The 10,617-nt window shown below is 49.5% G+C and overlaps 1 protein-coding gene across 1 annotated transcript; it reads right to left on the bottom strand.

Annotated features, from left to right (window-relative positions):
* Nucleotides 1-219: 219 nt before the first annotated feature.
* Nucleotides 220-708, bottom strand: LOC140900921 (twist-related protein 2-like). The gene has a single exon (XM_073318915.1). It carries the CDS (start codon nucleotides 703-705, stop codon nucleotides 220-222), a length of 486 nt encoding a protein of 161 aa, XP_073175016.1. The 5' UTR covers nucleotides 706-708.
* Between the last annotated feature and the right edge of the window lie 9,909 nt (nucleotides 709-10,617).

Below are 10,617 nucleotides of genomic sequence, written 5' to 3'. Positions count from 1 at the left end.
CCTGAGCACCGGGCTTGTCGCATGTCTGGGGTTTGTTCAAAAACACTGCACGTGGCGGGGTGGGGGGAGAGATGACATTTATTTTCCCTGGAGAAGCTACAAATACAGCTGGGGAGGTGCCCGGAGAAGGCAGGAGGGAGGGATGCAAAGACAATGCCCTCAGTGGAGCTGGGCAGCAGGAAGCTTGCTATACATACCTGTTGGCTGGATCCTGCAGGCTCAGTGAGATGCTGACATGGACCAAGCCCCTTCCATCCTCCAGACAGAGAAGGCGTAGCTGAGCCTCTCATGGGCCAGGTAGTTGCAGCTGGTGATCTTGTGGTCCAGCTCATCACTCTGCAGCACCTGGTACAAGAAGTCTATGTAGCGAGTGGCCAGCTTGAGGGTCTGGATCTTGCTGAGCTTGTCGGAGGGCAGCGTGGGGATGATCTTCCGCAACTCGGCAAAGGCATCGTTGAGTGACTGGGTGCGCTGCCTCTCCCGTACATTGGCGATCACCCGCTGAGTGTGCACGTCCTCGAAGGACTGGGGAACGGGGCTGCGCTTGCTGCGCTTGCCCTGCGGAGAATGCGAGCCACAATCCTCCAGGGGCTTGCCCAGCTGGCTGCGCTTGCGGAGGCATTTCTTGTGAAGCCGTTCGCCCTCCTCCTCACTAGTGACCAGGCTGCCTTCGGGGGAGTCCTGGCACATGCTTTCCTCTTTCATCTTCTCAGAACTGATCCCCTTCAGTCCAGGAGTCTCTCCCACCTGGCAGGCACTGGGGCCTTGGACCTCACAGGATGGAGGGCCTGCAAAGGCCACAGTGCATCTGGAGAGGCAGCCTGGAAAGCAGACAAAGCCAGCTCAGGGAATGCAGCCCTGACGTGTCCACTGGCCAGACTTCCCAAACTTCCTCAAGGCTCGGAGCCTCCCCAACCTTCAAGGAGCTGGGTGGTTTTTTGGGTTTTTTTGTTTGGGGGGGGAGGGCTAAGGAGAGGAGGGACATTTGAATAATTTTGTGGATGTCCTTTGCTGATAGGGCAGGGAGGGCTGGGGGAGGGGCCAAGCACAGACCAATACAACAGTGCAAGGTAATGCAAACATCAGTGGAGCTTATGGGTTCCAGATTTCCTTCCTCCCTTCCCCCGCAACACACCCCAAGCCCTTAGGCACAGATGCTCCTGCCTGCTGCCCGGATGTCAGAGGAAGTTCCTTTTGCTAACCTGAGCAACAGGAACTGCAGTGAAGAAGTTTCTTAACAGCCCTCCCCCACTTATGCCCCCCGCCGCTCAGCCCATTACAGTCAGTCACAAACATTTATTTCTATGTCTGATCCCTGATTTTTAATTGTTATCTATTATCTGTGACTGAGTTAGCTGGAAATGTGGACAGACATTCTGTGAGATGGCGTGTTTTGGACAGAGCAAGACGGTACATTCACTGGATCCAAGAGAAGATGCAATAGCTCAGACCATACTCTTCTTAAGAAGCAGGGGAATTCTGAACAACCTACATGAAGCTGGAGTTCTATCTATCTATCTATCTATCTATCTATCTATCTATCTATCTACTGATATGGCCCTCATCACCATAGTATGCAAGCAGAGACAGATAAGCCCCAGTCCTCTCCTGAAAGCAGTGTTAACAAAACAGTTGACAAAAAACAATAAACTAAAAAAATCCAAAAGCATTAAAATCATGAAACTAAGCAGAGGTGTGTCGCACATTACCACTCAGTCACTGGCTTATGGATGCTTCTTGTGCCCCATCCTTCATCTGTACAATGTCTAGAATATTTGACTCAATCCTGCATCTGGAGCAGCTAGCATGGACCCCTTTGTCTGCACAGAAACTCATTGGACTCTTCGCCTACTTAAGTGCTGCCTACCCTTAGGGGTGAATTTCACCCAGGGAGAGGGCTTTGTCCAATGCGAGTGACTCTATTTATTATAGATGAAGTATAACAATACAGAATAATAGAGACATTTGCTAGTATACATTCAACCACCAAACTTTGAATCTGTTAACTTCATAGTTAATGGCCTCATCCCTTGAACTACACCCTAAGGAAGACTAATGACTGTACTTCTGCTGGCACAAGAGAAAATATGTATTACATGAGTGCTGTAGAAAGAAAGGACCTTTTCATCTCAAAAGTTTAGGGGAAATTTTTCCAGAACACCTAAGTGACTTAAGAGATTTTAGTCCTATTGACTTGCAATAACACTTAGGGTCCTATGTGCCTATGTCACTTTCAAAAATGGAACATAGGATCCTCAGTGGTTTGGGTCCTTTTAAAATGTTTACCCTAAAGTCAATAAAGAAAAACTGGCCCATTCTGAGAATAAAATTGGTGTAAGAAAACAAAGAGAGATGTGCAACATGAGAGGTCGTAGAAAGGAAACTATTATTTCAGAAGTAGTACATGATTGTATTATAAGTTCTCATATACTACAGTGATGAGGGTCATATAAGTAACTAGACAGACAGACAGAATCTGTATCATGATGTTCCATACACACACGGAAGGGCAGAGTTAACTTCCACATTTCCTGATTCATAAGTGAAAAGCTCTGTTAATATTGTGCTTGGTGCTAATATACTCTTAAAATAGGTTACCATGGGGAATAAATATATGGACAAGTCAGATCCTGGGACTGCTCCCAGGAACTTCTCACTAATAAACTCTAGCTAGCTATCCCCATCCACACCCCTCTAGCTTTTGTACTGGTGTCCATCACTGCAGTATCTGAGCACCTCTTGCATTAATTAGGTTGGCCTGGTGAGGTCCTAGTAGGCATTTAATGGAGACTTTGGGCCAGTTCTTCAACTGATGTGAATAGGTGGAGCTGCAGTGACTTCAGTGAAGCTGCACCAATTACACCAGCTGAGGATTTGGCCCTCTGGCTCTTCTTTTTTTAATTTACAATTCAGGTGAGGACTTTTCCCCTGACCCTGAAGGTACTGGGTTTCCTCTATGGCCTCTGGGGGCTTTGCAATGCCTCTTTAAAAGCCTAACGTGGTCACTGACTTTGTTGGGGTGTACAGAGGATCAACCAGTCTACGTCTGAACACACACAAAGTGCACACCCAACCCAACTCACTGGTAAAACTCCCTCCTCAGCCCACCTCCTCTGCCAAAGCCTGGGGTCATTGGTAACCCTGAAGCTGCATAGCCTGAAAGTCAAAGAACTCAGGCTCCAGCACACTGAGAGATCAGATTGGAGGAGCTTGCACAGAAAGCTCCCAGCTCCCAACCCCCGTCTGGTTAAACCGGGAGCCAGTAGAGGTCACAGACCACAGATGCCCTCAAGCCCCACCCTCCCGTTACCTCTGCATGCCCTGCCCCTCCCATTTCCTCCTCAAGGCCCATCCCATTCCCTCTGCAAACCCAGCCCTGCCCATTCCTTCCTCAAACCCCATCCCTACCATTCCCTCCTCACTCCACACCCCTGTTCCCTCTGCAAGCCCCACCTGCACCTACTCCCCTCTGTCACTGACAGAGACTCCCACCTGCTCTCCCTTCAGCCCCTCTCACGCTCTTCAACCTCTCACCCCATCAGGTTCCACTCCCACCCACTCCCCCTGAAACAAACCCACTGTTGGCCCAGGCTCTCCATCAGACCACTGCCCTGCCTCGCTTCTCCCTTCATCCCCAGGCTTGCTCGCTCTCCATAGCTACTCTGCCATGAGTCCCTTCCTGAGCCTGTCCAATACGCCACTGCTCTCTGCACTCCACTGAAACTGCACTCACTTCCTGGCCACGTCTCAGGGCCTCTTATCCATTCTCCTCAGCTTCTGAGTGGCTTTCAGCACCACTGGCTTTCATGATTCTGTCCTCTCCTCTTGCCTGTCTCGTTAGGTGAGTCATCCGTCTCCCCTTCTCTTTTCTGTGGGGGTCCCACAAGGCTCTGTCCTTGGCTTCCCCCTCTTTACCCTCTCTAGGTACACTTGGCTGTAAGAATAGCCTTCATGCCATCTTTCTCCTGATGATGCACAAACCTACCTCTCTGCTGATGAGCAATCACCCACCACCTCTTCACGGATGTCCAGTCATCATCTTAAACCCAACATGGCCAAAACTGAGCTCCTCCTTTCCCCCCATCCCTCCCCTCTCCCACTTCTGCAGCCACTGTGGACACCACCACCATCCCCTAGGCTTTCAGGCCCCTTCCTGGGTGTCATCTTTCACTTGGTCCTCACAACAGACCCTCCTTTTCAGGCTATTTCTAAGCTTTGCCACTTGTCCTATCACAACAGCTCTAAATCTGGCCTTTCCTCTCCCCCACACAGCCCAGACTCTACCCAAGGCCTCATCACTTCCCACACTCTCCCCTGGCCTTCTCCCCTCCTGCAGCCCCAGCTCCATTGAGAAGGCTGCTACTAAGCTTGTCTTCTGCGCTCGTGGCTCTGACCACAGCAGGCCCCTATTTGAGCCACTAGCTACCCCTGCACCTTCACATCAAACACAAGCATTTTGTCTTTACTGTTAAGATGCCTTTGTAATGTAAGCCCAGCCCCACCCCATTTACTCCCCACCATTCCCAGTCTCAGACCCCTCTGGACTGTCTCCACGCTGCCCCCCTGAGTATAGGGAAAACACCTGGAAAAAATCCAAACAACTGTTGCCTTCTCTTCCTCCAGGTGCCCAGGATCACCTTCGCTATGGTGCCCACAAAGCCGGCCTGCTGAGCACGCACTGTGACTACTCTTCCCTCACTTCTTACCTTCCCCCCCACACACACCTCTATCACACTCAAAACAACAGCTACAATCCATGGGCCAGTCTCCCCACTCACCGCCCCGCTCACTGGCCTGTGCGCTTTATCTTATCTTTATCTTTATTTTATCTTTATCATAAAAAAGAAGCTTACAAGAAGTGGAAGTTTGGACATATGACCAGGGAAGAGTATAAAAATATTGCTCGGGCATGTAGGAATGAAATCAGGAGGGCCAAATCGCACCTGGAGCTGCAGCTAGTGAGAGATGTCAAAAGTAACAAGAAGGGTTTCTTCAGGTATGTTGGCAACAAGAAGAAAGCCAAGGAAAGTGTGGGCCCCTTACTGAATGAGGGAGGCAACCTAGTGTCAGAGGATGTGGAAAAAGCTAATGTACTCAATACTTTTTTTGCCTCTGTCTTCACGAACAAGGTCAGCTCCCAGACTGCTGCGCTGGGCATCACAACATGGGGAATAGATGGCCAGCCTTCTGTGGAGAAAGAGGTGGTTAGGCACTATTTAGAAAAGCTGGACGTGCACAAGTCCATGGGGCCGGACGAGTTGCATCCAAGAGTGCTAAAGGAATTGGCGGCTGTGATTGCAGAGCCATTGGCCATTATCTTTGAAAACTCGTGGCAAATGGGGGAAGTCCCGGATGACTGGAAAAAGGCTAATGTAGTGCCAATCTTTAAAAAAGGGAAGAAGGAGGATCCTGGGAACTACAGGCCAGTCAGCCTCACCTCAGTCCCTGGAAAAATCATGGAGCAGGTCCTCAAAGAATCAATCCTGAAGCACTTACATGAGAGGAAAGTGATCAGGAACAGTCAGCATGGATTCACCAAGGGAAGGTCATGCCTGACTAATCTAATCGCCTTCTATGATGAGATTACTGGTTCTGTGGATGAAGGGAAAGCAGTGGATGTATTGTTTCTTGAATTTAGCAAAGCTTTTGACACGGTCTCCCACAGTATTCTTGTCAGCAAGTTAAAGAAGTATGGGCTGGATGAATGCACTATAAGGTGGGTAAAAAGTTGGCTAGATTGTCGGGCTCAACGGGTAGTGATCAATGGCTCCATGTCTAGTTGGCAGCCGGTGTCAAGTGGAGTGCCCCAGGGGTCGGTCCTGGGGCCGGTTTTGTTCAATATCTTCATAAATGATCTGGAGGATGGTGTGGATTGCACTCTCAGCAAATTTGCGGATGATACTAAACTAGGAGAAGTGGTAGATACGCTGGAGGGCAGGGATAGGATACAGAGGGACCTAGACAAATTGGAGGATTGGGCCAAAAGAAATCTGATGAGGTTCAATAAGGATAAGTGCAGGGTCCTGCACTTAGGACGGAAGAACCCAATGCACAGCTACAGACTAGGGACTGAATGGCTAGGCAGCAGTTCTGCGGAAAAGGACCTAGGGGTGACAGTGGACGAGAAGCTGGATATGAGTCAGCAGTGTGCCCTTGTTGCCAAGAAGGCCAATGGCATTTTGGGATGTATAAGTAGGGGCATAGCGAGCAGATCGAGGGACGTGATCGTTGCCCTCTATTCGACATTGGTGAGGCCTCATCTGGAGTACTGTGTCCAGTTTTGGGCCCCACACTACAAGAAGGATGTGGATAAATTGGAGAGAGTCCAGCGAAGGGCAACAAAAATGATTAGGGGTCTGGAACACATGGCTTATGAGGAGAGGCTGAGGGAACTGGGATTGTTTAGTCTGCAGAAGAGAAGAGTGAGGGGGGATTTGATAGCTGCTTTCAACTACCTGAGAGGTGGTTCCAAAGAGGATGGTTCTAGACTATTCTCAGTGGTAGAAGAGGACAGGACAAGGAGTAATGGTCTCAAGTTGCAGTGGGGGAGGTTTAGGTTGGATATTAGGAAAAACTTTTTCACTAGGAGGGTGGTGAAACACTGGAATGCGTTACCTAGGGAGGTGGTAGAATCTCCTTCCTTAGAAGTTTTTAAGGTTAGGCTTGACAAAGCCCTGGCTGGGATGATTTAATTGGGGATTGGTCCTGCTTTGAGCAGGGGGTTGGACTAGATGACCTCCTGAGGTCCCTTCCAACCCTGATATTCTATGATTCTATGATTCTATGATCTGATCCCTGCCCTATTGCTGTCCTTAGATATTGTCCGGCGAGGGCTCGGGTAGGCTGTTACTGTGTTTATGCAGGACCCAGCAAGGGAATCCTGAAGCCAGCTGGAGCCTTTGGACATTTGGGTGCATGGCAGTGACAAGGCTGGGAGGGCACACTGGAAGAACAGGGTACAGCCTCCTACCCAAGAGCTGATGGGGTAAACCAATGACTGGCCCTAGCTGCTCTCTGGACAGTTCAGCACCCAACCTGGAAAAATGGCCAGGCGAGTTCCTTCACATAGGGAAATATTCTCCTGTCCCCTCTCCTCCTCCTTCTGCACCCTGTCCCACTCTGCTCCTTCACCCCAGCCTGCTCATGTCCCCACTCCTTCCACCCTCAGCCTGCCCCATCCCCCTTTGCTCCTGCCCCCCCATTCCACCCATGTTCCCTCTGCTCATGCCCCCTAGCATGCCCCTGTGCTCCAACTCCTCAGCAAGTCCCTGCTCTCCCCGTCCCAGCGTGCCACCTCCCCTCTGCTCCTTCCCCATCTGCCCTATCTCCCTCCGCTTCCTCTGCATGTCCTTCTGCTCCCTCTGCATGTCCCTCTGCTCCTAACCCCAGTATACTCCAACCCCTGTGCTCCTTCCTCCCCGTCTGCCCTATCTCCCTCTGCTCCCTCTTCATGTCCCTCTGTCCCTAACCCCAGTGTACTCCATCCCCTCTGCTCCTTCCCCATCTGCCCTATTTCCCTCTCCTCCTGCCCCTACACCAGCCCTCTGCTCCTGCACCTCCCCAGTGTGCCCCAGTCCTCTCTGTTCTTGCCCCCTCACCCTGTCCCTATACCCCACCTCCCACATGGGTGCCAGCAGGGAGGGCATCCAGAGACAAGGAGACAGTCTCCCTGCTCTCAGTTCTAGTGCTCAGAGCCACACCATCCCATGGCAATCAGGAGGAGCACATTCAGGGAAAGATCAGCTCAGCCCCTGCAGCCCTGGGCTGGAGCATGCTCAGTCAGTCTGGGAGATGATGCATGAGGTCAGGGCCTAACTGCAAAAATATAAGGAAAAGCAGAGAGGAACAATTTCTAATGACCCCCACGACTGGAGGCTGTGCCCTGGTCAGGGTGGGGGGTTAAGTTGCTTATGCCAGAGAGGCAAGAAGCAGTTGTATTTTCACATGCTATAGTCTCAGGCCCTACCTTTGGATGCACGGACTGTAGACCTGGGGATGTCCCTTCCCTGTCTAATAGACTTGTGTCACAGACTCCATCTTCACCAACCAGAGCTGGCCTAGCTTCTCTCCAGGGCTAGGCAAAGGCTCCAGGATACCAGCATGCCAGGGGCAATCTCAGTCCCTACAGCCCAGGGCAGGCTGAGATCGGGGGCCCCATTGTTATAGATGCAGCAAACACAGACAGCCCCGTCCTGAGGCCCTGGTCCTGCAAAGATTTTCACACATGCCTAACTTTCTGCACTGTCCTCAATGGGTTGCCAGCCTGTTGACTTCAACTGGCTGAGGAGACAAGACAGGCATGATGGGAGAACAGAAGGGCTAATATCCCCAGGTTGGGCAGGGGTGTAGCAGGCCAAGAGGGTTCAGTGACTTGCCCCGAATCATTCAGGAGAATGCTCGCAGTGCCAGGAACTGAAGCCAGCACTCCTGAGACACACCACATGGAGTCTTAGTCAAGCCAATCCTCCTAAACGTCTTCGCAGTCTGAAGCACTAATGTATAGTGCTTCAGTGTAGTCTGTATTGAATATATACACATCCACATACACTAATGTTACCAAAAAGAAAAGGAGTACTTGTGGCACCTTAGAGACTAACCAATTTATTAGAGCATAAGCTTTCGTGAGCTACAGCTCACTTCATCAGATGCATATCGTGGAAACTGCAGCAGACTTTATATATACACAGAGAATATGAACCAATACCTCCTCCCACCCCACTGTCCTGCTGGTAATAGCTTATCTAAAGTGATCATCAGGTGGGCCATTTCCAGCACAAATCCAGGTTTTCTCACCCTCCGCCCCCCCACACAAATTCACTCTCCTGCTGGTGATAGCCCATCCAAAGTGACAACTCTTTACACAATGTGCATGACAATCAAGTTGGGCTATTTCCTGCACAAATCCAGGTTTTCTCACATCCCCCCCACCCCCATACACACACAAACTCACTCTCCTGCTGGTAATAGCTCATCCAAACTGACCACTCTTCAAGTTTAAATCCAAGTTAAACCAGAACATCTGGGGGGGGGGGGGTAGGAAAAAACAAGAGGAAACAGGCTACCTTGCATAATGACTTAGCCACTCCAAGTCTCTATTTAAGCCTAAATTAATAGTATCCAATTTGCAAATGAATTCCAATTCAGCAGTTTCTCGCTGGAGTCTGGATTTGAAGTTTTTTTGTTTTAAGATAGCGACCTTCATGTCTGTGATTGCGTGACCAGAGAGATTGAAGTGTTCTCCGACTGGTTTATGAATGTTATAATTCTTGACATCTGATTTGTGTCCATTTATTCTTTTACGTAGAGACTGTCCAGTTTGACCAATGTACATGGCACAGGGGCATTGCTGGCACATGATGGCATATATCACATTGATGGATGTGCAGGTGAACGAGCCTCTGATAGTGTGGCTGATGTTATTAGGCCCTGTGATGGTGTCCCCTGAATAGATATGTGGGCACAATTGGCAACGGGCTTTGTTGCAAGGATAAGTTCCTGGGTTAGTGGTTCTGTTGTGTGGTATGTGGTTGTTGGTGAGTATTTGCTTCAGGTTGCGGGGCTGTCTGTAGGCAAGGACTGGCCTGTCTCCCAAGATTTGTGAGAGTGTTGGGTCATCCTTTAGGATAGGTTGTAGATCCTTAATAATGCGTTGGAGGGGTTTTAGTTGGGGGCTGAAGGTGACGGCTAGTGGCGTTCTGTTATTTTCTTTGTTAGGCATGTCCTGTAGTAGGTAACTTCTGGGAACTCTTCTGGCTCTATCAATCTGTTTCTTCACTTCTGTAGGCGGGTATTGTAGTTGTAAGAAAGCTTGACAGAGATCTTGTAGGTGTTTGTCTCTGTCTGAGGGGTTGGAGCAAATGCGGTTGTATCCCAGAGCTTGGCTGTAGACGATGGATCGTGTGGTGTGGTCAGGGTGAAAGCTGGAGGCATGCAGGTAGGAATAGCGGTCAGTAGGTTTCCGGTATAGGGTGGTGTTTATGTGACCATTGTTTATTAGCACTGTAGTGTCCAGGAAGTGGATCTCTTGTGTGGACTGGACCAGGCTGATTGTCATGCACATTGTGTAAAGAGTTGTCACTTTGGATGGGCTATCACCAGCAGGAGAGTGAATTTGTGTGGGGGGGTGGAGGGTGAGAAAACCTGGATTTGTGCTGGAAATGGCCCACCTGATGATCACTTTAGATAAGCTATTACCAGCAGGACAGTGGGGTGGGAGGAGGTATTGGTTCATATTCTCTGTGTATATATAAAGTCTGCTGCAGTTTCCACGATATGCATCTGATGAAGTGAGCTGTAGCTCACGAAAGCTTATGCTCTAATAAATTGGTTAGTCTCTAAGGTGCCACAAGTACTCCTTTTCTTTTTGCGAATACAGACTAACACGGCTGTTACTCTGAAAACTAATGTTACCGTGCACTCACTCCATCGAATGTACATACACACGTACACTGCTACAGTGCACTATCAAATGTATACACACCCAAGTGAAAACATTTCAATTTTAAAAAATTTCCAATTTGTGCAAAATGTTAATGCAAACTTTTAGTGAAAAAATGTCACTCATCCATTTATCATCAAATTGTTTTTCAGTGTTTGTGTTTCTCATATTCCATTTTA

The sequence above is a fragment of the Lepidochelys kempii genome, chromosome 20 (genome assembly GCF_965140265.1).
Source record: "Lepidochelys kempii isolate rLepKem1 chromosome 20, rLepKem1.hap2, whole genome shotgun sequence".
NCBI lineage: Eukaryota > Metazoa > Chordata > Testudines > Cheloniidae > Lepidochelys > Lepidochelys kempii.
The sequence above is the reverse complement of the archived record's forward strand: the minus strand, read 5'-3'. Positions and strand labels throughout refer to the sequence as shown.

Excerpts from the sequence above, each read along its gene's own strand:
- LOC140900921 (XM_073318915.1), bottom strand. The coding sequence starts at position 705 with ATGAAAGAGGAAAGCATGTGCCAGGACTCCCCCGAAGGCAGCCTGGTC.